At 38.9% G+C, this 27,901-nt stretch overlaps 1 protein-coding gene across 7 annotated transcripts; it reads right to left on the bottom strand.

Annotated features, from left to right (window-relative positions):
• Positions 1 to 12: 12 nt before the first annotated feature.
• tmem106a (transmembrane protein 106A) lies at positions 13 to 27,862 on the bottom strand. Of its 7 annotated transcripts, none has more exons than XM_072561571.1 (10): positions 27,815 to 27,862; positions 21,619 to 21,698; positions 21,443 to 21,500; positions 16,872 to 17,106; positions 14,726 to 14,789; positions 14,468 to 14,627; positions 8,866 to 9,006; positions 7,441 to 7,484; positions 6,507 to 6,560; positions 13 to 5,344 (listed from the first exon to the last, which is right to left on the bottom strand). In XM_072561571.1, exons 4-10 carry the CDS (start codon positions 17,089 to 17,091, stop codon positions 5,197 to 5,199), a joined length of 831 nt encoding a protein of 276 aa, XP_072417672.1. In that variant the 5' UTR covers positions 17,092 to 17,106; positions 21,443 to 21,500; positions 21,619 to 21,698; positions 27,815 to 27,862; the 3' UTR covers positions 13 to 5,196. The 7 variants fall into 7 exon arrangements, with proteins under 7 accessions (XP_072417672.1, XP_072417665.1, XP_072417667.1 ...); XM_072561564.1 differs by lacking the exon at positions 21,443 to 21,500 and adding an exon at positions 21,282 to 21,379; XM_072561566.1 differs by lacking the exon at positions 21,443 to 21,500 and adding an exon at positions 21,282 to 21,379 and having other exon boundaries at positions 27,811 to 27,840.
• Between the last annotated feature and the right edge of the window lie 39 nt (positions 27,863 to 27,901).

The following is a 27,901-nucleotide window of genomic DNA, read 5'->3' as shown; positions in this document are numbered from 1 at the left end:
CTCACAAAGAAATGTCAATTATCTTTTAATTAGCAACAAAGCCACAATTACAAGACAATCCATTTGAAAACATAGGGTAGTACCAAACTAAAACAATATTTAAGTGTGATACAACACTTTCTACAAAACTCACTACATTTAAAGTAATATTTTATCATTTTGCAATTAAGTTGGACATCAAAAATTCAATTTTCAGTTATCTTTCTGTTGTGCATATTGGCTATACATAAGGAATGAATGAAAGCATCTTTCCCATTTTCATAACCTAATGTAAGGAGTAGCATTAAGATCAACACTTAATTTTTCCTGGACCGCAGCAGTGTGGTTACCATATTAAAGTGTCACTGGGTTTACACATGGAAAAGTGCTCAATAATATTATTGGTGATGCAATTTCATGCCATCAATTATTAACATCAGAAATTACTTTATTACCTGAACAATTAAATCCAAGAGTACAAACAGTGCACTGAGAGTTTCACAACCAGTTGATGTACAGTAGCCAATTCAGGGCTAGTTTTCACAATGGCAGGATTTAAAGACCTTTCAGAACAAGGTGTTCCCAGTCCACCACTACATAAAATAGTGATGCCTCTCCCAATATACAGATATATAACTGGGATACTCCCCCAAATCAGTTATTGATTTCAACCTGGCTGACTGAGCCCCCATTACTTAATCACCTAGTTAACCAACATTTCAAATTACTTTAAGGCTCAATTACTAAATAAAATTTTTAGCGTACTTTCCACTGAGCAGATTTAATTAAGAAAAGCTGAGTAAAACCACATCACACTTCAGCAGTGGTTTACCAGCTGTGTCACTATTTAATGTAGTTTAATAACCTTTTGTGTTCATCCCATGATTTATCAGTAATACAGACTGAAAACATTAATTGCAATGAGGCAATCTATTTCACAGGCTTAACTAATTATCATGGGCTGTGTTGAAAGGTGTCTTTAGAATGCTTAATTATGTGAAATAATGATACCTGCAAAGGAATTACGAAATTGAAACTTAATCTACAGTTCAGATCACGTTAAAGGAAGCTGAACAGAGCTTAAATTTACCTGATGTTCAGGATTTAATTTACTGCTTTATATCTGGCAATTTATGTATTTAAAAGTGAATACAGTTATGCAAATAGAATTTTATGTTAACTGCATTTAAGCTCCATTCAAGTCAATTTATATTAGGTGTGATTTTAGTGCAACACAGCAAGCTCAAAACTCTGCAGGAAGGTCATGTGTTCTTTGTTACTGCACCTACAGGTTTATGCATAAATGAGTGAAATACTCTGCAAATTTAAATATCAAAATAACATGCCAATTACAAAACATTTTTAAAAATCTAAAATTCTTAAAATATAATTGGAGAATGGAGATGTTAACTCAATTACTTTAGTTGAAATTCCTTATTTAATATACTTCAGTCACTAACTTTAGTACACATACCAAACAAGTTCTCAAAATGAATCCCTTTTACTCTTTCAATTTCCTGAAGATTCTTACTGTGGACAAAAGTTCCGCTTATGTACATCTTGCCCAAAATGCTATATTTTTTATGCTTCAGCATAGGCAGTGAATAGTGGTGGACGATTCAAATGTGGAGTTTTTGAATCAGAACTTGATCCCATCTAAATCTATCATTTGAAGTTACTAGCCAGAGTTGGTGTAATACTCAAGTCCAAGAACTCAGATACACTTCGGTTAACTAGCTCAGGAGCACTGAGGCCACCCATGCATGCCCAACTGTGTCCATGCTCAGATGTAAGTAGAACAGAGACGGAGTATCACAGTTTTTGGTCTGCATGGCCAAGTACATTTTAGGCCACAAATTTACTAACTGAGGCACATCTCTGAGGAATGTACTCCCATTTCTTGCATTACACCCACTTGGCTGTCAAGGGCTCAAACTTTAAACATATAATTTGTACACCTGCGTGTCTGCAGCGTTTCAGATTTGCACACCAATTCTCAATTTTGTGTCTACAATAGTGCAGGGTCAGACATAAAAGTTAATTAAATACACTTACACAGGAAAAGTCAAAGAATGATAAATTCTGTCATGTCAATCTGCACTGAAATCATTTTCTATACACAAGCTATTCTTCTTGTTTCACTGTTGCTAGATGAAGATCCCAGATCCCTCCCTATAAACACTATTGGTGCACCTACACCACATGATCTGTAGAATATCAAGAAGGCAGCTGGATACCACAAGGGAAATAAAGGATCGGCACTAAACGTTGGCCTTGCCAGCAATGCTCATGTCATGCATAATAAAGAAAAGTGAGGAGATAAGTATAGCAAAGCAAGACAAAGAAGGAATATTACTGCAGAAGTTTAAAACACATCTATCAGTTTAAAGTTGAAATATATTTTAAGTTTGATGATGTATAATTATAGATGGTGTCAATTACATAAACACCAATCCTGGTAAAATAAAATGTCCTTACATTACCTAATGACCTTATATGTCCTTACATTACCTTATATGTAATATCTGTGAAAGAAACACCTGCTAAATAGAAATTAATCTCTAAGTATCTTTGCACTTGAGAAAATTTAGCAAATCGAAATGACTAAACACAATATTTATCAAAATACAAGTTCACCTAACTACCATGGGTATAAACATCATTAGGATGAAAATAATGACTTCATCTAACCAGTGAAATCATAAATACATTTTCTTAGACAATGAAACGTTTCCAAGCATTATCAAACTTGCACTTTAATCATTTTTAAAATATCAGAAGCATGGGTAAATTTTAAGGACTAACATCAACACATATCCAATGTACTTCCTTGTTTTGGTCATTTAAAATAACCAATTCTGTGATAATCTGCTGTGTTTAATGCAAATAAAAGGCCATATAATTTCCCCTTACTCTCATCAGCAAACATCAGCGACCACCACAAAGGACAGAACAAATTGGTTTAATCAGGTTCAATATAACTATTACTTTGGTCAATAATTCAACATGAGACAGATTAACAAATCATAAGATTAGTTCTGGTTGATTTCTTTGATTTGCAGTTCCATTCAGCACTGAGTCTGAAGTCCTGCAGAATCTAACTAAACAGATCTTTCTTCCTGGAAGAAAGCCCAATCTACCAAATATTTGTTTACTCCTATTACAAGATTCAGAATACACCAATGATTGGTGCCCAAATCGACTGGATCTATGGACAGTTACTTGAGAAACATCAATATGACAAGATTATAGTTTGACCTGAAACACTGAAAGCAGAGAAATATTCTTTAAATCGAGAAATACCGACAATTCTACAACATTTAATTATCTGTGAGGCATAACACAGGATAGCTTTACTTCTATTGCTGATGCAAATCTGAAGTAATGTTCCAGGTGATTGAAACAATGAGTAAAACTGAAGGTGAAAATAATGCAAAAGACCACGTGAATCATTGCAAACTGAGGCCTACAGTAAAAGCAATTGATGTAGTTTGTGCAAATTCAATGGAAACAAATTCTGCCACACCCAATCAATCAATTTCTAACTGGTGAAAACATGGTGAAAGTGGAAAACTAAGTTTTAAAGAATGTTCCTGCTCGGCAACAAACATAATCCAATGGATAGCAACGACTCAATAACCAAGTATGATGACAATGAATTCTTCTCAACTGCCCATCAACATACACTTCAGATAAAAGTTTGCTTGGGTTCCTGTGATTTGGTTTAAGGCAAGAACAATATCCTGCTTCAAATAACTTTCAATCTTCGATCGCTAAAAGTGATCGAGCTGGGATGAACAACTGCACTTACAATGTGGTCAGCTGTGACTGATATGGATGTAATAGCATCTTCTGTGCTAATAATTGCACCCTCCTCCCCATCACTAAAAGAATTTGAAGTATTCATGCAAGCGGTAAGTGCTAATGTCCTCCCCAATGAATGGAGGGAACACTACATACATTACAGAGAAAATACTGAATTATGACTATTATCTACAATAGTAAATCTAAGGCTTTTAAAATAAGGGTATTTGCTCTGTATGGCCGAGACACAGTCACACTCAGCCATCTTTAATGCTTACGTACTGGGGGCATCTTCTGGGGCTGGCTGTAAGGTTTTGGTAAGCATTCATCTATAAAGTTTTTTTATTTTTAAAAATCCCCTCCAACATTCCTCTCCCCTCTGCCGAAGGGATGTCATCCTGCTGCAATATGGTTTCTTATGCATCCTTTGGCACCGGTTTGGGGCTGTTATTGAAGGTCTGCAATCAATTCAGTTACAGGAACCATCAGACCAATCTTAAACTCACCTAACATTCAAAGTTAAAGCAGGAATCACAGTGCCCTAGTTCAGGGGCAGTGAAATAACTACACTTGAATTATATAACCCCTCTCTCTGAACTGAAATCATTAAAGATCATCTAAAATCAGAAATAGTCAGGATCAAAAAGAAGGTCATCTTGACCAGTGTAGCTCAATATCACGATGCATTTATCCACTGACCATGCAGGAGCTTTAGTGTATATTCACAAGTGGCACTAGTATAATAAACAATGTGGCTTTTCAGAACACAGTAATAATACATTCAGAATGTGTTGGGTATCTAACTTTGTATATGCTGTCACTGCACATTAGTGATTGGGAATACTGCTGTTCTGCAATTAAGTATTTTCAGAGATAGCAGTGTTCACTATCCATAAATGCACAAGAACCTTCCAGATGTTGACCAGAATGCCACATACAAATGTTGCATAAAAAGAAGCTTTCTATACATTTGTGTCCCTTTTAACAGGGGGCAACAGCCTAATGAATGAAAGGTGACTTTTTTAAGGAAATGTATATTTAAGTTTAGAGGCCACAAAAGGTGCAGCTATTATATCTGAAATGAACTAACAAATATCAGTTCACAGTTCAGTTCCTAGTCATTCCCTAGTTAAATTTATCTTATCTTCCAGCTCTGGTAGTTCAGCAGAACGTTCTATTACTAGACTGTCAGATTATCAAATCACCATTACACGCTTGACATCCCAAATTAATGTACTCCTCTTACACGTGTAACACTGCCACACAGAGCACTATAAAATAATCAGGCAGACGAGTGCAGAACTGGCTGATGGATCATCTCATCAGTCCAGGAGCACAATACCTACACACAGAGGAGGACATGTTTGTGCCATGCTGGAAGCCTTTAGTGAAAGGACAAAAATACCATGTGTGTTAACTGAGCAACTCTTGCAAACGGTTGCCCTGAGAAGGGTAGTAGGCGCTGTGAAGGTGGGTGGTGTTGGAGCCACAATCAACATATTGGTAGGCATCAAAGGAGACTTGCTCAGAATGCGACAAATACCAAGCGGTCACTGTTGCTCTGGAAAAGATAGGAAAAAAATATTAGAATGAACAATAATTTCATGCTGTTATTTTTACAAATACAGTTTTGGAAGACTGGTGCTGCATTTGATTTGCAGATCGATTTTGGCAGTCAATGGTAGTTCCAACTCTGTTTATATTTCAGGAAGGTTTCTACATTAACAGGATTAAATAACTGGCTTTCACAAGTTTAAATGTGACTAGCTGTTAGCAGCAGCTTCCCAAGTGCAGTGATACATGGATAAATGCAAGATGTGAAGGACGTGATAGAAACTGCAAGTCATCTCTGGATGCAAGGACATAGAGACTGAGGCTCTAACTTAACAAGCATGTATTGAAATTGAAAAGGACAGCACATTCTTGCTTTTGTACAGAAGATCAGATTGCTTGTGCAAAGCATGCCAGATGGAGAAGTTGTAAGCACAGGTACAGAACAGCATTAAAAGGAGTAATCCAGGATGAAACTCTTTTATTCTAATATTCAAGTTTATTAGGGAACCGCAACAAAAAAAAACAAATGGTCTCATTCAAGAAATCACCACTACACAGAAAAAAAGCTGCCTATGCAGAACAGAATATCCTGTCCTTCATGACAGAAGGGAAACATATGTGGATATGTGGCCATTACATTGTTCTCTTTAGATCTGGGATGCACCGAAAGCATGCTCTGCAAAGGGAGAAGTCTAGAGGTATAATTTAACAAAAGAAATCAGACAACAGAGGTTTATGAAATCATGAGGGGTACACATAAGGTGAATGTCAGGCGTCTTTTCCCTTGGGTGTGGGATTTCAAGACTTGGGGGCATATTTTTAAGGTGAGAGGGGAAAGATTAAAAAAAAGACATAAGGGGCAATTTTTTTTTTATACAGAGCGTGGTTCGGGTGTGGAATAAACTTCCAAGACAAAGTGGCGGATGCAGATACAGTTAAAACGTTTAAAAAACATTAGATAAATTACATGAAAAAATGTCTGGAGGGATATGGGCCAAACGCAGGCACGTGGGACTAGTTTAACTTGGGATTATGTTCAGCATGGACTAGTTGGACTGAAGGGCCTGTTTCTATGCTGTATGACTCTATAACTCTATTCACTTACTTCAATTATATCTGCAAATAGACTCAACCAACTAAACAAAATGGCCTAGTCTTGCAGTACTTACTGTATTGAGATCACAATATTGTGCACTTTGATTTCAGGCATTGTGCAGTAATGGCTTAAAGATAAAAAGAAAAGATAATGTTACAGATTCTCTGATACATACTGCAAATTACTCATTAACATTTGTATACTGTTAGTGGTTCTATCAATGAATCTACTATGCACCATAAATAGGTTATTTCAGGGATACCACTAATTTTAAATTAATTTTAATGCTATCAATGCAATCACTGTCTGAGCTTCACATAATGAAGAAATGCCAGATGCCAGAGACTGCAGAACAGTAGCTCAACAAGAGATGTCATCTTAAGGAAACAAGTCAACAAAACTGAAAGATGTAACTATTATTTGGAAATGCCCAAAAGGTAGGAGTTTTAAATTATTACAATTGCCTTAGACATCCTCTAAAGATGAATTTCAAATGTGTTAGGTTGGCTCAATTAGTTATTTTCACACCTGAATCAGAAATGTTTGGGCTAAACATTAGTACAAAACAGAGTACAGAATTGAGACTATCAGGTCAATATCACACTGAGAGGTTGTCAGAGGCTTGCTGCACTTAATGTCATATCAAAGTCTCAGCTGAATGTAAAACATGCACAATGGGATCTATTAAGAGCAGCAAATCCTCCTAGTGCTGGCCAAAATGCAGCCTTCAACCAATACAACTTGAATTGCAACTCATCATAAATTGTGCGACCTTGCCGTTGGGATTATTCAGTTGGCTATGACACATTCCAAGACTTTCTGAAGTCATGAAGGGCATGAAATGAATACTAATTATTTCTTTTACATCATAGTGTAACTTTTGTTTGTTTCTACACTGAATAGTGAGACTATTTTTCATTATGTAAAACTCAAGGGAATAGTTACTAACCACTGCCATTTTGGTTATGACCTGACAATTCCAAACAAAAATTTATTATAATACTTACTACATGCCTAAATCATCTAGGATGGCAGTCACCTCATAGAAAATCTGAAACACAGGAAATTACGTAATCATGCTATACAGAACAGCAATAGACACATGATCCTGACAAAGTATAAAAAGATGTGTGCAAATCGTCTTATCTATTGAATGAAGATAACAGTGATTATTTACAAACATAAATCACACTAACAATGAAATTCACTAAAGTGTTTGAACTGTAAAGCAAAACATAACAAATTTGAAATTCTGACAGCAGTATTATAGTGATGTCCTCCTTACATCTGTGTTAGGAAATAATCTGTGATAGCTTGTCCACACTGAATTAATTATATGCAGCACTCATTAATAATTAGTGATCCTCAATAATTAGTGATCCTCAATAATTAGTGAGGTTTATGGTGTGCATCTGGTCTAAATTTCAGAAAAACAGAAAGCAAAACTCAAAATGCATTTCTAACAAGGAATATTCCTTATCTGCAAAAGCCGACTTCATACCTATCAATTAACTATGCCTCCAATAAACTCCCCTAACTTTTTTTTAAAATCCTGCAGGGGCTACAATCACCATATTGCTTTTGTAACAATAAAGATGCTGTATTCTCATGTACTTGTCTGAGAAACTGCTAAAATTTGATTGAACAAAAGGAAACCATTATTTGTTTTAATGTATACGGATACTATATGCTGCTGTAATTGCAAAAAATCATATGTCAGAGCAAGTCCCAATCTTAAATTATATTACCAATACTTTGTTTTCATTTTCCACTGTCTATAGTATTTTGTTATTACTTTTTATTTTCAAGTGTGTGACTGTGAGGCATGTGTCTGAAGTTAAAGACTTTTACTGTATATATTTAGCTGCCAAAACCTGGCTAGATCTGCTTTTGGCAAGATGCAGAAGTTCAGAATTAGAATCCCCACTGTGTGGAAACAGGCCCCTCGGCCCAACAAGTCCACACTGACCTTCCGAAAAGACTCCCATCCACATCCATTCCTCTACATTTACCACTGACTCATGCACCAAACTTACACATCCCTGAACACTAGGGGCAATTTAGCGTGGCCAATTCACCTAATCTGCATATCTTTGGATTGTGGGAGGAAACCCACACAGACACGGGAAGAAAGTGCAAACTCCACATAGACAGTCGCACGAGGTGAAAATCGAACACAGGTCCCTGGTACTGTGGGGCAGCAGCACTAACCACTGTGCCACCGTGCTGCCCCTGGTAGAGCTAAATGCAAGCAAACAAAACCAATGAGGATGCAAGTAAATGCTACTGGTATCAGTAGATACAAGTTTTACATTTTCAAAAGATATGCTATCACGTTGCTTTGGGTAACCTGTTGAAAATTTAATTAACATTGCTGTTAAAACAGCAACGACATCAATTGCACACACTGTAACTGAGCCAATATTCATTACCTGGCCACCTCCCAAGGGTCTGAAAACTGTAGTGTTTTTGATGTTGACAGTTCCTAGAACTTCATTAAAAAACACAATCTGCACATTGAGATCTGTAATACTGATGCTGTAGAAGTTATAGTTTGTTACATTTATAATATTCTGCAAAAGAAAAAAGGAATTAGCAATCGACAGTCCATTTATAAGTCATGAAGGCATCATACAAAGTGGATAGTCGAGATCCTGGAGGATTGTTTTTTCAGACTGGAGGCCTGTGACCAGTGGAGTGCCACAAGGATCGGTGCTGGGTCCACTACTTTTCATCATTTATATAAATAGAATCATAGAGTCATAGAGATGTACAGCATGGAAATAGACCCTTCGGCCCAACCCGTCCATGCCGACCAGATATCCCAACCCAATCTAGTCACACCTGCCAGCACCTGGCCCATATCCATCCAAACCCTTCCTATTCATATACCCTCCAAAAACCTCTTAAATGTTGCAATTGTACCAGCCTCCACCACATCCTCTGGCAGCTCATTCCATACACGTACCACCCTCTACGTGAAAACGTTGCGCTTTAGGTCTCTTTTATATCTTTCCCCTCTCACCTAAAACCTATGCCCTCTAGTTCTGGACTCCCCGACCCCAGGGAAAAGACTTTGTCTATTTATCCTATCCATGCCCCTCATAATTTTGTAAACCTCCATAAGGTCACCCCTCAGCCTCCGACGCTCCAGGGAAAACAGCCCCAGCCTGTTCTGCCTCTCCCTGTAGCTCAGATCCTCCAACCCTGGCAACATCCTTGTAAATCTTTTCTGAACCCTTTCAAGTTTCCAATAGGAAGGAGACCAGAATTGCATGCAATATTCCAACAGTGGCCTAATCAATGTCCTGTACAGCCGCAACATGACCTCCCAACTCCTGTACTCAATACTCTGACCAATAAAGGAAAGCATACCAAACGCCTTCTTCACTATCCTATCTACCTGTGACTCCACTTTCAATGAGCTATGAACCTGCACTCCAAGGTCTCTTTGTTCAGTAACACTCCCCTGGACATTACCATTAAGTGTATAAGTCCTGCTAAGATTTGCTTTCCCAAAATGCAGCACCTCGCATTTATTTGAATTAAACTCCATCTGCCTTGATTTGGATGGGAGCATAAGAGGTATAGTTAGTAAGTTTGTGCATGACACCAAAATTGGAGGTGTAGTAGACAGCAAAGAAGGTTACCTCCGATTACAACAGGATCTTGATCAGATGGGCCAATGGGCTGAGAAGTTTAATTCAGATAAATGCAAGATGCTGCATTTATGGAAAGCAAATCTTAGCAGGACTTATACACTTAATGGTAAGGTCCTAGGGAGTGTTGCTGAACAAAAAGACCTTGGAGTGCAGGTTCATAGCTCCTTGAAAGTGGAGTCATAGGTCGATAGGATAGTGAAGAAGGCGTTTGGCATGCTTTCCTTTGTACAGGAGCTGGGAGGTCATGTTACAGCTGTACAGGACATTGGTTAGGCCACTGTTGGAATACTGTGTGCAATTCTGGTCTCCTTCCTATCAGAAAGATGCTGTAAAACCTGAAAGGGTTCAAAAAAGATTTACAAGCACGTTGCCGGGTCGGAGGATTTGAGCTATAGGGAGAGGCTGAACAGGCTTGGGCTGTTTTCCCTGGAGCGTCGGTGGCTGAGGGGTGACCTTATAGAGGTTTACAAAAGTATGAGGGGCATGGATAGGATAAAAGAGGAGGGAAATGGAACTAGGTGGGTTGCTCTTCGGAAGGTCAGTGTGGATTTGTTGGGCCGAAAGGCCTGTTTCCACACTGTAGGGAATCTAACTTAATGCAATCAAATAGACAAAGTCTTTTCCCTGGGGTGGGGGAGTCCAGAACTAGAGGGTATAGGTTTCAGGGTGAGAGGGGAAAGATATAAAAAAAAGAGACCTAAGGGGCAACTTTTTCACACAGACGGTGATAAGTGTATGGAATGAGCTGCCAGAGGAAGTGGTGGAGGCTGGTAGAATTGCAACATTGAAAAGGCATTTGGATGGGTATATGAATAGGAAGGGTTTGGAGGGATATGTGCCGAGTACTGGCAGGTAGGACTAGATTGGGTTGGGATATCTGGTCGGTATGTGTTTCCAGCTGTACGTCTCCATGACTCTATGTAGATGTAAGTTTGCTCGCTGGGCTGGAAGGTTCATTTTCAGACGTTTCATCACTATACTCGGTAACATCTTCAGTGAACCTGCGGACGAAGCACTGCTGATGATTCCTGCTTTCTATTTATATGTTCAGCAGTGCTTTGTCAGGAAGCTAACCATACCTCATATGGTGACAAAACATCTTAAAATAAACCTTTCAGCTCAGCAAACAAACCTTCATCCAGAACCTCAACTTGAGCTATAAACCTTCTCAAAACTCGCTATCATGTAGATGTAGTATTTCTGGATTTCCAGAAGACATTTGTTAAGGTCCCACTCAAAAAGTTAATATATAAGGAGAGATAACATGGGGTTCAGGTTAGGATTAGTTTATTAGTTTAATAGAGGATTGGCGAACCAACAGAAAGCACAGAATGAGGATACACAAGTCTTTTTCTGATTAGCGAGATGTAACTAATGGAAAGCCACAGGATTCGGTCCTCAGGCCCAAACTATTTGCAACTTATATTAATACATAGTTGCAGGGATAGAGGGTGCAATAGCCAAATTTACAGATGACATTCAGATACATGGGAAAGTAAGTTTCATAATGAAATAAGAAATTTAAAAATGGAAATGTATAAGTAATGTGAATGGACCAAAATTTTGCAGATGGAGTTTAACCTGATTAAATTTGAGGTTGTCAAAAGAATGGAAAGGCAACTTATTATGTAAATGGAACGTCAGGGTGTTTTGGTGCAGAGGTCAGGGGGTACTAGTGCACAAACAGCAGATAATTAGCAGGTACAGTGGGTAATAAGGAAGGCAAATGGAATTTTGACATTTTTGCTAAAGGAAGAGAGTACAAAGGTGTTGCTGCAACTGTCCATGACATTACTGAGACTACACCTGGAGACTACACCTTGAAGGACTTACTTGCATTGCAGGCAGTTCAGAGGAGGTTCATTAGATTAGTTCCAGAGATAATGTGTTTGCCTTATGAACAGGGATTGAACAGTTTATGCTTCTACTCTACAGAGTTTAAAAGAATGAAAAGAGATCAAGTTGAGGTATACAAGATGCTAAAGGGGATTGGCAAAGTAGATGCTGAGATAATGATACCTCCTTGGGCAGTCTAAAATGAGAGGTCATAGTTTTAAGATTAGGGGTAGGAAATCTAAAGCCTAAATGAGGAGAAATTATTTCTCTCAAAGGGTCATAGAATTATGATGACTGTGATGAATGCTAGGACAGAGAATAAATTCAAAGTTTGTGAGAAGATTTGTAGCTCGGGTGCTCATTGTTGTGGTTCTGTTCGCCGAGCTGGGAATTTGTGTTGCAGACGTTTTGTCCCCTGTCTAGGTGACATCCTCAGTGCTTGGGAGCCTCCTGTGAAGCGCTTCTGTGATGTTTCCTCCGGCATTTGTAGTGGTTTGAATCTGTCGCTTCCGGTTGTCAGTTCCAGCTGTCCATTGTAGTGGTCGGTATATTGGGTCCAGGTCGATGTGCTTATTGATTGAATCTGTGGATGAGTGCCATGCCTCTTGGAATTCCCTGGCTGTTCTCTGTTTGGCTTGTCCTATAATAGTAGTGTTGTCCCAGTTGAATTCATGTTGCTTGTCATCTGAGTGTGTGGCTACTAAGGATAGCTGGTCGTGTTGTTTCGTGGCTAGTTGGTGTTCATGGATGCGGATCGTTAGCTGTCTTCCTGTTTGTCCTATGTAGTGTTTTGTGCAGTCCTTGCATGGGATTTTGTACACTACATTGGTTTTGCTCATACTGGGTATCGGGTCCTTCGTTCTGGTGAGATGTTGTCTGAGAGTGGCTGTTGGTTTGTGTGCTGTTATGAGTCCTAGTGGTCACAGTAGTCTGGCTGTCAGTTCGGAAATGCTCTTGATGTATGGTAGTGTGGCTAGTCCTTTGGGTTGTGGCATGTCCTCGTTCCGTTGTCTTTCCCTTAGGCATCTGTTGATGAAATTGCGCGGGTATCCGTTTTGTGCGAATACATTGTATAAGTGTTCTTTTTCCTCTTTTTGCAGTTCTGGTGTACTGCAGTGTGTTGTGGCCCTTTTGAATAGTGTCTTGATGCAACTTCTTTTGTGTGTGTTGGGGTGGTTGCTTTCATAGTTCAACGAACTATGTGTGAGTGGCTTTCCTGTATACCTTTGTGGTGAATTCTCTATTAGGTGTTCTCTGTACCATCATGTCTAGGAATGGGAGCTGGTTGTCCTTTTCTTCCTCTCCAATGAATCGGATTCCTGTGAATGTGGCGTTGATAACAGCACACAAACCAACAGCCACTCTCAGACAACAACTCACCAGAACGAAGGACCTGATACCCAGCATGAGCAAAACCAATGTAGTGTACAAAATCCCATGCAAGGACTGCACAAAACACTACATAGGACAAACAGGAAGACAGCTAACGATCCGCATCCATGAATACCAACTAGCCACGAAACGACATGACCAGCTATCCTTAGTAGCCACACACGCAGATGACAAGCAACATGAACTCGACTGGGACAACACTACTATTACAGAGAACAGCCAGGGAATTCCTAGAGGCATGGCACTCATTCACAAATTCAATCAATAAGCACATCGACCTGGACCCAATATACCGACCACTGCAACGGACAGCTAGAACTGACAACCGGAAGCGACAGATTCAAATCACTATAAATGCCGGAGGAAAGATCACAGAAGCGCTTCACAGGAGGCTCCCAAGCACTGAGGATGTAACCTAGACAGGGACGAAATGTCTGCAACACAAATTCCCAGCTCGGCGAACAGAACCACAACACAGAGAATAAATTTATGGAGGAGACAGATTTTTAATTAGTAATGGGTTGAAGGGTTATGGATAGTGGACAGGAAAGTGGGATAAATTGCCTAATCCTGCTCATAGTTTTTAACCATAACCTCATTATTTTTTATTCTCTATAAGCAGCAGACCCTTCTCCATTTTCCATAACATCCATCATTTGGGCTTTTCAGAGTAAAATGTGAAATTTGTACTAAATAGTGCTGAGCTATGGGCAGTTTTATGTTATGCATTAGAATCTTCTGGATGCTTAACTGAAACAATGAGGAAACATGCAATTCAACAGTGTGATATAGATGTCCAGGTGCTGCTCTCTTTTATCTTCCTTAGAATAGGGAGGCAGTCACAGTTGGATATTTTTTTTAAAAGATTCTTCCAAGGGATGTGTGTGTTAATGGCAAGGCCAGCATTTGTTGTCCTCCACTGCCACTCTTTGCATTAGATGCTGCAGAACAAAGTTGCCCTAAATGCACCATAATAATTTACCTTAACTCAAATTTAAGCACTGATCAATGTCCCAATATAACTGATATTTTCTCATTTTACAATAGACAGTATAGATCACAGAAGCCACATTACACAGGTCATGCTGTTTTTGGTACCAATCTATTCCTCCCAGAATTTAAATTACATCTAAGATGGACCTACCGTTATTTTAAGAATAACTCTATAATTCGTTGTGTCATCGGTGATGTAGGCTGACTTAATACCCACATGTTCTACTTTAATGGAACGTGGGAAAAGGAAGAAGATTGCAAGTCCACTAATCAGGAGGCTGATCAGCACGGCGACTGCCACATAAAGCTTCCTGCAAAGAAATCATATCCCAGCAATGGAACCAATTTTATTCTTTCTGGCTGTGAGTGATATTCTGAACTGTTACAACAATAAACTATTAATACTGACGTTCGCTGTGGTTGTAGCCTTTGGTCACTGTATGGAATAAGAGCAACCAGCTCATTCTCCTGACCTGGAAATGCAAGAAAATAAAGAAATAAAATTTTTGAAACATCATATTACCTATAGCATTACAAGTGAAATTTTGCAATTTGATGCCAGCTTTTGTCTGTGGGATTATGTTCACTAGCTTTCAATAAAGTTCAACTTCAGAGAATTGAGCACATAGTCTCTGCTGACACTCCAGGCAGTACTGAGGGTGGGCTATACAGTCAAAGGTGTCACCTTTCAGATGAGACATCCAATCAAAGTCGTTTAGGTAGCCATAAAATGATCCAATTGTACAGATTTTAGCCAAGATTATTGCTTAATCAACATCAGCAAGAAGTGACTATCGCTCAACAATATCAATATTGTTGGTGTAAACTTACTGAGGGTAGATTAGCTGCTCTGCTTTCTTATCTCACAAGACTAACAAGAATTTGGAAGTGCCTCATTGGCTTTGAACTGCTTTCCAAAATGCTAAGTTTGTGAAAAATATTTTTTTCTTTTAGTGCATTTTAAAAAGGCACGAGAGTAATATTTGGCAATGCACCATTATTAAGAAGGTTTCTTTAAAATCATATGTGCCTCACTAAACTCAACTCTTAGGTATTTTTAATCAACCTGTTCAGACATGATATGACCCATCTTGGTTAGATTACACTTGAAACCAGAAGGTCCGCGTACATGTCCCATCAGTTGTAATGTGTCCGAACAAGTTAATTTTTTAAAAAAGCTGAGTTCCCACTAACTGTTGTAGTGCATTGGAGTGTCCCTACCTTTGACCCAAGAAGATTGGTCTCAAGTCTGACCTGCTCCAGTGCATCATAACCCATCTGAACAGATTGATTGACAAAGATCTGAGTTCAGCACCAATCAAGCTCTTGTGTCAGATTTGTATTGGTCAAGACCCATCTGCTCCCGAGGTGTACCATAACATGTCTAGATTTATTTATAAGAATAAGAGCTGAATTCAAGGGTCTTATGGTGTAGTGGAGTGTCTCTATCTCTGGGACAGAATATCCAGGTTCCAGTTCCACCTATCTCTGAGGTGTGTCATAAGATGGTTGATTAAAATAATTAAAAGAGCTGAATTCTGAGTGTTGATTTCTGGACAGGGAAATGACGTGTTATCATAAATAACTTTTTATATTGACAAAAATACCTTTGGAAATCTCTGAAAATCTTTGGCTGACTAATTCAATATATGGATTGGGTAACATGCAGGTGACCAAAATAATTATCAAACACCCTTTACTAAGATTCATAGTCTCTCAGTAGAGAGAGAAAAATAGAGTTAACACTTCAGGTTATAAACTGATGAAAGGTTATTGACCTGAATTGTTAACTTGGTTTCTCTCTACACCCTGTTATCTAACCTGTAGAGTATTTCCAGCTTCTTATACTTTTATTTCAGTCTCCAACATTTGCAACATTTATGTGATAAAGCAAAATCAGCTAATTTTGGTCTTCATTGTTCTCCTACTTGCTCCAATTCCTGAGACAGTCTGAACCCCATTAAAACTCATCAAGGTAACATGGATCCAAGTTACAGAGCAGAACTGCAAATAATTCTCCCAAAGAGCCAATGCCAAGACACTTTTGCTAAAACTCATATTTGTTCAAAAGGAACAAAGAAGTTTCAATGAAAACTGGCATTTGTTTGTATTGTAGATATCTGGAGAGTGTCCAAACCATTAGCAATGTTCTCTCTGGTAAATCACAAGCATTGGCAACACTGATTCATATAATTTCTAGATCCAAAGCAGCATCAACTAAGGTCAGACAGCATGTATAAAGAACACATGTAGCTATGGGAGAGGGCACAGCATTGAAATGAAAAAAAAAGTTAAAATAATGTCAAGTAGAACGCCAATAGTATATTTTTGGCATCAGTACAACTTCATAAAACACAGTCCCTGATTCATCCCAAACTTGACAGATGTATTACTAACAACACTGTGTATGGAATTCTTATTGCTTGGTTACAGTGGAATTTTCCTCTCCTTTAAATGACAGTGGCAGGGGGTTACTATTGGAGAAAGGGAGGATGAAGCATGTTCTGCTTGACTCACACCATCATTCTTGCTCACGTGATAAGAAAATTATCTACCTCTGGGTATTCGTCCTGTCCCTTGACAGGTGGGACATGTGATACTCTCTCTTCCCACAAACTCTACGTAAGGAACATGAGAACTGGCCTCTCCATTACTGTCTTGTATTTCATTTGTGTTTTCCGGAACTGTTCTTTCAGTCTCGGGCACGATGGGTGCTGCATCCCCTTTCTTGCTTTGTCTTGCAAAATTAGGCAAATGAGAGAATGATTTACCCATGGCTTCTTATATATCCTATAATATGAAATCAAAATAAAGAGTCATACTCTATGGAGATAATAATTACTGAAAACATTTCAAAATACATTTCAAAGCTTAAAATTACAAACCTGTATCACAACATTTACAGTCTCTCAAGTCACATTGGAGCTAATGTGCTGGTCTAGCTTTGTGCTTTGAAATACAGCTTTTGTTTGTTTAGTGTATATTGACTAAAGGAGAATGAGGCTGGGGAAAGAATGAAGTTTTGAAAGATTATACAACCTTTTTGCATTCCTCTACTTGGGCAAAAATTTAAACTAAAGGTCCTTCATCACTAACTTCAAAACTAATTTCTAGTTCAGAAGCTAAACAATTATGAAAGGACAAATCAAGGCTCCATCTTGTGTTCGCTTGAAGCTGTAACTGCTCCCATGCAAAGGCAATATGTTTTAATATTCAGGTGCACAAATCAATGTTAATCTTAACAAATATCATGACAGTCATCCTTATCTCAGTGAATAAATTACTCAATAGAGTTTTTTTTTAATTACAAGAAGAAAAGCAGGAAGTTCTCACTGACTCATAGAGGTCCACAGCACAGAAAAGGCACCATCAAGTTTGTGCTAGTCAAAAACAAGCACCTAACTATTTTAATTCCATTTTCGAGCCCTGTACGAACGAATTAATGATTTTATTGTCATGCCCACTGCAAGTGCATATCTAAGTAATTCTTAAATGTTATGAAGGTTTCTACCTCTACCACCTTACAGGCAGTGAATTCCAGATTTCCACCACTCTCTGGGTGGTTAAAAAGAAATTTCTCACATCCCATTGAAACCACCCGCCCCTTGCCTTAAATTTATGCCCCTAGAACCTTCGGTCCAACCTGTCCATGCCGACCAGATATCCCAACCCAATCTAGTCCCACCTGCCAGCACCAGGCCCATATCCCTCCAAACCCTTCCCCATTCATATACCCATCCAAATGCCTCTGAAATGTTGCAATTGTACCAGCCTCCACCACTTCCTCTGGCAGCTCATTCCATACACGTACCAACCTCTGTGTGAAAAAGTTGCCCCTTAGGTCTCTTTATATCTTTCCCCTCTCACCCTAAACCTATGCTCTCTAATTCTGGACTCCCCAACCCCAGGGAAAGGATTTTGTCTACTTATCCTATCCATGCCCCTCATGATTTTGCAAACCTCTATAAGATCACCCCTCAACCTCTGACATTCCAGGGAAAACAGCCCCAGGCTGTTCAGCCTCTCATGATAGCTCAAATCCTCCAACCCTGGCAACATTCTTGTAAATCTTTTCTGAACCCTTTCAAATTTCACAACATCTTTCCGATAGGAAGACCAGAATTGCACACAATATTCCAGCAGTGGCCTAACCAACGTCCTGTACAGCTGCAATTTGACCTCCCAACTCCTGTACTCAAGACTCTGACCAATAAAGGAAAGCATACCAAACACCTCCTTCACTATCCTATCAACCTGCGACTCCACTTTCAAGGAGCTATGAACCTGCACTTCAAGGTCTCTTTGTTCAGCAACACTCCCTAGGACCTTACCATTAAATGTATAAGTCCTGCTAAGATTTGCTTTCCCAAAATGCAGCATCTCGCATTTATCTGAATTAAACTCCATCTACCACTTCTCAGCCCATTGGCCTGTCTGGTCAAGATCCTGTTGTAATCTGAGGTAACCCTCTTCGCAGTCTAGTACACCTCCAATTTTGGTGTCATCTGCAAACTTACTAACTGTACCTCTTATGCTCACATCCAAAACATTTATGTAAATGACAAAAAGTAGTGGACCCAGCATCGATTCTTGTGGCACTCCACTGGTCACAGGTCTCCAGTCTGAAAAACAACCCTCCACCACCACCCTCTGTCTTCTATATTTGAGCCAGTTCTGTATCCAAATGGCTAGTTCTCCCTGTATTCCATGAGATCTAACCTTGCTAACCAGTTTCCCAAGGGGAATCGTTTCGAACGCCTTACTGAAGTACATATAGATCACAGCTACCGCTCTGCCCTCATCAATCCTCGTTGTTACTTCTTCAAAAAACTCAAACAAGTTTGTGAGACATGATTCCCATGCACAAAGCCATGTTGACTATCCCTAATCAGTCCTTGCCTTTCTAAATACATGTACGTCCTGTCCCTCAGGATTCCCTCCAACAAGTTGCCCACCAGCGACGTCAGGCTCACTGGTCTATAGTTCCCTGGCTTGACCTTACTACCCTTCTTAAACAGTGGAACGTTTGCCAACCTTCAGTCTTCCGGCACCTCACCGGTGACTATCGGTAATACAAATATCTCAGCAAGAGGCCCAGCAATCACTTCTCTAGTTTCTCTAGGGTACACCTATCAGGTCGTCTGTTTCCATGCTGTACATCTCTATGACTCTATTTACAGATCCCTCAACCAAGGGAAATAATTCCTTCCTGTCTACGCTATCTACGCCCCTCAATTTTATACATGTTAATCATGTTCCCTCCTCAATTTCCTCTGCTCCAAGGTAAATTGGCTACTATGTTTCATAGATTAAACTCAGTGATTACACTTCAAAAGTTACTTCACTAGTTAAGGTGCTTTGGGAAGTCAAAAGTTGTGAAATGAACTACATGAGTCTACATACACACAGGTGACTGACCAGATTTAGGAGCCTTTTCAAAGGTACTAAAAGTTTAAAGAAAAAAGTATAAACTAAGAAATCAAATCCAAAAAAGTGAAATAAAAATTGGGAAAGGAAAATGCAATTGAGAAAGATAAAAGTGACAGGCAGAAAAAGTAATATATTTTGAATTTGTTTTATTACAGCCAGAGTGTAAAAGAGATTTTTCATACACAGATTGTCATGGAAGACAAAAGCTCTTGTTAATGATGCAAAGATAGATAATGTGGGCATTTAGGTGACTGGAAATGTCTCAAAGCTTGGTAAGAAACTGTTTGCTAACATTCATTGTAGATATTACAGATAAATAATTGCCACTAGCCAAAATATTTGTAGAGCTGCCACAACTTTATGAAGTATAAGAAAATTGGGAAGGTTAGAAAAGGCGAAGAAACAAAAGAATTAAATAAAGAGAATTTATTCTAAAAAGAAATGATTTTAAAAATATTGCATGAGGGATCATCAATAAATATACAATCTCTATTGACAAGGCCCCTCTCCAAATATAACTGAAGAACTGATGTAAAACAATGTGATACCATTGGGGTATTAAGAGCAGCAGGAACAGGAAACAGCAGTTTCGATTGGCATTTTTTTCACCCATTGATAACCATCAATTTGTTTGCAGTTCTTCAAGCTTACAAAGATAACTGAAAACATGAACTATTTTATGTAGTACCAGAACTACCAACCACAGAAAATGACAAGTCAACCAAAAATCTGATGGCCCTGTAAACCTCTGACAATGTATTTGCAGATGTCAGAGGGTCTGAGAAAGTAATTGCGAGCTAACGTTTAGAGATTACTGACGTTTGGGCTGCAAATTATAAATATTCTTTAACTATACAAGTTGATTAATAGTCACAAAACCTGGAGTGTTTCCTGGCAACCACATGCTATTCATTATCTATCTGGGTCCATAAAATGGCGAAACACGTGAAAGTATGTGAAAGGAAATTAGGACAAATCTCCAGGAATAATGGTAGTGAAGTAAATGTATTAAACATAAACAGTAAACACCAAACAATGTAATATTATTTCAAAACAGGACAATGGCAGAAAAGCAAACAAAATCTGCAAAAGTAATTATGAAAAAATGTCACTGAAAACAGAAAATTAAAATAGGCCAGATTCCATAGTCTTTAAGCATGATTTCAAGTGATCTATCTTAGAATAGTTTCTATGTGGAACCTACACAGGAGTTCCTGAGATCATGTTAATGGTCATGGCACACAACCAATGCCTTTGATAACTGTGCAGGCAGTTAATACAGGTCAAATGTTTTATCTAGTTAGCTAATCCAAACAGCAGATTACTTATCCACCTTTTGATCCAATGGTTGATATACGTCAAAAGGTGCATGGAACAGTGAAATACAAGTCAATTCTTCGGATTAAAGGATAAAACGAATTTAAATGTCAATAATTCCCTGTCCATTAACAATCAGCTTCTGTGACCATGAGGGTCATCAATAAGTCCCTCATGAGAATTAATTTTAAAGAAAAGCTTTTGATGTAAGGACCTACCTGTTAAGAACAACAATGAGAAAAATAGATCACTGAAGGCTGTGACTACACAATCTATGAGTCTTTCTCGAAGGATCAATAAGAAGTGAAGGATTCAACTGTGGAAGACAGACAAAATGACAGTTGCCAGCTTAATAGTTTAAGAGAGATGTGATACTTGCTGTGACTTGAAATAACCCCCAGTTCTGCTGAGGTTTAAGGATCTGACCAACACGGCTGCTGAATTAAAAACTAGAAACAGTCAAACCAATTTCTAACCACATGCATGCTGCAACTTGAAATTTACACAGTACCGAGAAATCAGTCAGAAAAATTCATAAATTTAGGTTTTGTTCACCTCTTTTGAATAGCTGGTGACTTCAGAATATTTGAGATTCCAGCTCTACTTCTCCCAAGGTAATTCCATTCCAAAGGAATCTTGAAAAAAAATAGCAGCGTGCCAGAATATTCTGTGTTAGCAACTGATTAGGAGATTGTAGTTTGTTTAGAAGCCTGTAAGACAATCCTGTAAACACTGAACTTACTCATTTCAATCCACAAAATACAACTGGAATATATTGCTAGATGCTGACACGTCCTCTTTTTAACTTCAAACCATATTTCATATTTTAAAAACTGGGCACAATGGCCAAAAGATAACCTGCAAATAAAAACAGAGAAAATGTTGGACAATCTCAAGTCTGGCAGCATCTGACATTAATTTTACGAGTTCAGTGACCCCTTTGTCTTTCTTTCCACAGATGCTAGCACACTTGCTGAGTTTCTCCAGCATTTCCTGTTTCTGTTTCAGATCTCCAGCATCTACACTTCGTTGTTTTTATTTAAAGAATTACATTACTTCTTTTCTGGGCAAGAATTACGCCTCTTTCTCAAGACAGGACAAAGTAACATTCCAGACAGACATGAATCCATTGCCATTCACAAATAATAACCAAAAGGGTATGATCAAATTGAGGGGGGGGGGGGCCGGGAAGAGAAATGAGAGCAAGAGAGAGACCCCCGGGACATGGAGGGATTGGTGAGGGAAAGAGCAAGACTCAGAAACCTTTGGTGGGTGGGAGCTACCAGGCAAACACTGAAGGTGGGCAAGAGAGGAGACATGGGTCTTCCAGCTTCTGTGCTCTCCTCCTTCCAGGGGCCTCCAACCCTATCACATGTCCCCTCTCCCCACAGCTGAAGTACATTTCAAATGTACGCATTTCCATGCACATCTACAGTGCTGCATTTGTGTATGACATCACACACAAAATTTGCCATGGTCTTCTTTGGAATCGTGTGCACAGCAATAGGCTGTCAGCAAACATCGCCAAATAAATAACATTCTCCACTATAAACTCAGAGAAGGGCTTACTTGGAATAAACAACCAAAAAGGATGGAAACAAACCTCTTTTCACACAAAACATACATTTTACTGACAGTGAGAAAACACAAATTCTGTCCATGGCAATGCAACCTATGCGGTTTTAAACTGAATCCAGAAATAAGAGGTACAAATGTATACCACAGGAGGGAAATCATTTTTTTTTTACTTTTAACGACATCTTCCCTGCTCTTTTCCCACAGCACTGCGATACTCGTTCCTTGAAGTAGTTATCCAATTCCTTCCAGAATGTTACTAGTGGATTTGCTTCCACCACCTTTTCAGACAAGGCATTTCAGATACTAATAATGTTTTGGTGTGTGAGCTTCTTGATTTGGATAGATACTGGGTTTGGTAGGAATGAAATGATCTGTTTTGTCTTTCCTGTGTGATGTTTACTTTAGTGCAGTGTTAAATCCACTTGAGCACCATAACTCCATATAAAGCAAGTAAACATTTGGACCCCTAATCTCAAAATAGTTGCCCCGATATGCTGATGAGACTATTACTGCTCATAAATACAAGTTTGTGATCTGAAAGCTCCAATTAGTGGTTACATGGTCATATTTCAATTTATATTAATGTTAGAATTATTATCAGTTTTATACATATAAAAGCTTTGTAGCCACAGATCTCTTCAAACCAGCCCAACTTGCAGGCTCAAGTTTCAGTCAGCACAGATCCATGTTTTTCACAGACATAAATTCATTGAACACAAAATTCTGCTGCCAGACTCCAGTCGTTTTAAACTGGGGTCTACAGAAATACAAATGGATGTGCTGATTTTGAGAATACTAAATCTCCTGTTGCACTTTACTTAACACCCCTGTCAAAAAAATTAAGGTCTGACTCAGGCCACAGGTAAGAGTTTACGATGCAAGTGTCAACAAAAAGTGTAAAGCAATGAAGGATCCCAGTCAGACACTGCCAGTATTTGTAGGAGTTCCTTAAGGCCAGAAAAGATTAAAGTGACCTACCCAGACAGTGTGTAAGAATTATTAGTTTTCTGTGGGGGCTCAATCCTGTTATTATCAATCTTCACTTGTGCAAACCTTGTAAGCGTCACAAGATTGCTGTCAGCACTGAGATAAAAATCATTTTTATTTTCCCTACCTGCTGAGGTTAGCTAACAAAGTATAGTCTTGGAATTAAATCTGAGAGTTCAAAGAACTGTGTGACCAATTATAAAATGGAGTGATGAGTTTATACTTTCAGTTATAAGGATTTATCATTTTGCAGTGTTGTCATTTCAAGTACTAATAGAAAGCAAGGCAATTAGCATGAATACCACTGGTATTCCCGATGGAATAAATGGATAATTAAATAGCACAGGTAACACAATATCTTATACTACTTTTAGTATAAAAATAAACTGTGGGAAATGTGGCATTTCCAGGATATCACTTAAAACCCAAACCTCTGTACATACATCTCCATATATTTTCCCAAGATACAAAACACGAACCAGGGATTTCCAAAGCAGTTACTTCTGAGATCCATTCTTAATTTTGTTAGCTCAAGTCCTGACCTTTCAAATGTTCCCCTTGCTCGTACTCACCTTATCCTTAACCCAACACATCCACAACACCACTATTTTTGCTCCATATAAGTAACTCTTCCATAATACCAGCCGCTTGTAAGACCTAATTCAATGAATGCGTATGGAACAATGTCAAAACTCTTATCCTCATTTTTGAGATGCTTTCCACACCTGACCTCAGTGACATATCTATTTAATCTCCCTGTCAACCTTCACTATAATTTCTTCTTTGCATTCTTCGTTACTGCTCTTTTGGCAAACTTGCCCATGCCATCTTAGAGAGTTTGCTTGTGCCCATTAAAATTCTGCCAAAATTAATTTGTCTTACTTCCCATGTTCCCACTTCCCTGACAATCTTTTGAAAGTATAGCACGGATTTGTGAATATACAAATCAGAAACAGAACTGGGTCATTCAGCCCCGTTGTGCCTGCACTGCCAGCCAATAAGATGACGGCTGAACTAATTGAAATCTTAAACCCGCATTCCTGCCTATTCTGATACCCTTTCAAGCTCTTTCTTAACAAAAATCTATCTATTTTTGCCCTTAAGATATTCAAGGAGTCTGCTTCCAACACCTTTTCACAGAGAGTTCCAAAGACTCTCAACCCTGAGAGAAGATTTTTTTCTTAATTTCTACCTTAAATGAACAACCCCTGCTTTTCAAACAGTGCCCACTTGTTCTAGATTCTCCTACAAGTAAACATCCTCTCTATATTTGAACTGTCAACACCCTTAAGGACTTTTTGTTTCAATCAAATCGCTTTTTACTCTTCTAAAATCTAGCAGATTTACCTTCAACCATTTAATGTAGGAAGTATGGCATAAAAACAGGCCACTTAGCCCAGTGTGACCTACTAGAGCCATCTCCCATGTTTCCTCATCCAAATCTAATCATTGTATCCTATTCCCCTTTTCACTTGTAAGCTTGTTTAGCTCTCCCAGAAATGCATCCAAATTGTTTGTTTCTGTCAGTCCGCATGGTATAGTGAATTCCAAATTCCCATCACTCTTTGGGTCAACAGAATCCTTCTAAATTCTCCACTGAATTTCTGGGTGACTGTGTTCTCGTACTTTTCTCCACCCATTAAATGTGTCATAATTTTAACGACTTCTATTACATTAGCCCTCAGCCTTTGTTTAAAAAGAAACACTCTCTGCCTGTCAATCTTCTTCAGACATTTCTGGTATTATTTTCTCAGTTCAATCCCTTGAAAGTAGAGAGAAATTTCTTCAGATATTTAAAAAAGAAAAAAGAGTTAACAAAGTAAGTGTTTCTATAGAAAATTAGTCTGGGAATTAGTTGTGGAGGATAAAAAGACGGCAGACAAACTGAACAAATATTTTCTGTTGGTGCTTATTCAAGAAGATACAAATATCATCCCAAAAATAAGGAATTGAAGAGGAGTGAGAAGCTAAAGAACAATTCAATTACCATGGAAGTAGTACTGAGTAAGTCGTAGGAACAGTGATTTGACAAAAATGGATTTCATCCTAAGGTCTTAAAGGAAGTATGTGCTGAGATAGTTGATGTGTTGGTTTTAATTTTCTAAAGCTCATTAGATTCCAACAAGCTTACTTTAGACTGAATAAAGGAGTAACATTGGAAAATAACTAAACAGGGAGGGAGGCAAGCAAAAATCAAGAATCAAAGCTTAACATCTGTCATAGGAAATACATTAGAAGCTATTATTAAAAGGCATTACAACAGCGCATTTGGATAAGTTCAAGGAAATCAGGCAGAGCTATTTGGTTTTGTCAAAGGGAAATCATACTTAATTAACTTATCAGATTTATTTGAGTAAGTAACCTCTGCTGTGGATAAAGAGGCACGAGTAGATGTATTGTACTTAGACTTCCAGAAGACATTAAATAAGTTGCAGGTTATCACAGAAAATAAGAGTTCAGTGTTGGGGTAACATATTAGCTTGGATAAAAGATTGGCTGGCTAACAGGAATTGGTGTAGGAATACATGGGTCTTTTTCAAGCTGGTAGGATGCCATGAGAGGAATGTGACAGAGGTCAGTGCTGGGTCCTCAACGTTTTACAGTTTATATAAATAATTTTGATTTAGAGATCAAAGGCATGATAGTTAAATTTGCTGATGGCACAAATATAGGTACAAAAATGAAGTGAGAAGCAGACGAAAAGAGCCTACAAAGGAATATAGATTGGATAACTGAGTGGACAAAGATCTGGAAAATGAGAATATAATGGGGAAAGTTTGGAATTGTCTATTTTGGCAAAAATAATTTTTAAAAAATATTACCTAAAGGTTGCACAGCTCTAAGATGCAGAGAGATCTAAAGTATCCTAATGCATAAATTGGAGAACATTAGTATTCAGGTACAGCAAATAATCAGGAAAACTAATAGAATGTTATGCTTTATGGGAAATGGAACTGAATGCAAGAGTGGGGATGTTATGCTTCAGAATTACAGGGCATTAGTGAGACCACATCTAGTATACTGTGTACAGTACGGGTGACTGTACTTAGGGAAGACCATTAACACACTGGAAGCAATTCAGGAGACGGCTTAATAGATTGGAATATGTAGACTACCTAATGAGGAAAGGCTGGACAGCTCTCCCCTCTGGAGTTTAGTAGAATCAGAGGTGAGTTAATTCAAACACAGAGATGAGGTGACTTGCCCAGGTGAACACAAAAAGGATGTTTCCTCTGATGGGATAATCTAAAATAAGGGGACACCATTTTAAAATAGAGGGGTCGACCACTGACGGCGGATGAAGAAACTAAAATTTATCAGAGGGTTGAAAGTCTTTGGAAACTCTTTCCTCAAAAAGGCAGTGTCAGAATCTTCAAATAGTTTTCTCTTTGGGAAGCAGAGGTAAACAGATTGTTGACTTTCCAAATAGGGAAGGGGGTAAAGGTAAACAGATTGTTGATTTTCCAAATAGGGAAGGGGGTAAAGGTTGTCAGATTGTTGATTTTCCAAATAGAGAAGGGGGTAAAGGTAAACAGATTGTTGATTTTCCAAATAGAGAAGGGGGTAAAGGTAAAGAGATTGTTGATTTTCCAAATAGAGAAGGGGGTAAAGGTAAAGAGATTGTTGATTTTCCAAATAGGGAAGGGGGTAAAGGTAAACAGATTGTTGACTTTCCAAATAGAGAAGGGGGTAAAGGTAAAGAGATTGTTGATTTTCCAAATAGAGAAGGGGGTAAAGGTTGTCAGATTGTTGACTTTCCAAGGCGGGGTGGGGGGTAGATGAAGGATTATTTTTGGGGTTCGCAGGAATGTAGAATTCGGGGTGAAATCCAGACCAGGCGTGATCGTGTTGAATGTAGGAGGGGGCTCGAAGGGCTGAGTGGCCCCACTCTTGTTCATGTGCGATCACTCTGCGCAGCTTTTTGCTTTTTAAGTTATTTCTTTTCCCTCTTCCTCACAGAGGTGTCTCTGGCCGGGCTCGAGGTGAAGGGGGAGGGCACAGGCCGGAGGATCCTCAACCAATTCCCCAACCCCAAACCTCACCGCCTGCTGCCGCGTCAAAGGCCCGCACCGCCTCTGACACCGTGTACCCTTCAGCGGGGCTGACTCGCACACCCTGCCCCTGGAATGTTTACCCCCTTTGCCCGCCCCCTCCCCACACACACAGAGCCCAGGGTTTCACTCACTCACTCGCCGCCACCGCCGCCGATTCCCCTCAGCGCCGCCTGCAGCCTCTACCGCCCCTCTCCGGCAACTCCGGTTACTGCAGGCCA

Source organism: Chiloscyllium punctatum, chromosome 42 (assembly GCF_047496795.1).
Source record: "Chiloscyllium punctatum isolate Juve2018m chromosome 42, sChiPun1.3, whole genome shotgun sequence".
In the NCBI taxonomy this organism is placed as follows: domain Eukaryota; kingdom Metazoa; phylum Chordata; class Chondrichthyes; order Orectolobiformes; family Hemiscylliidae; genus Chiloscyllium; species Chiloscyllium punctatum.
The sequence above is the reverse complement of the archived record's forward strand: the minus strand, read 5'-3'. Positions and strand labels throughout refer to the sequence as shown.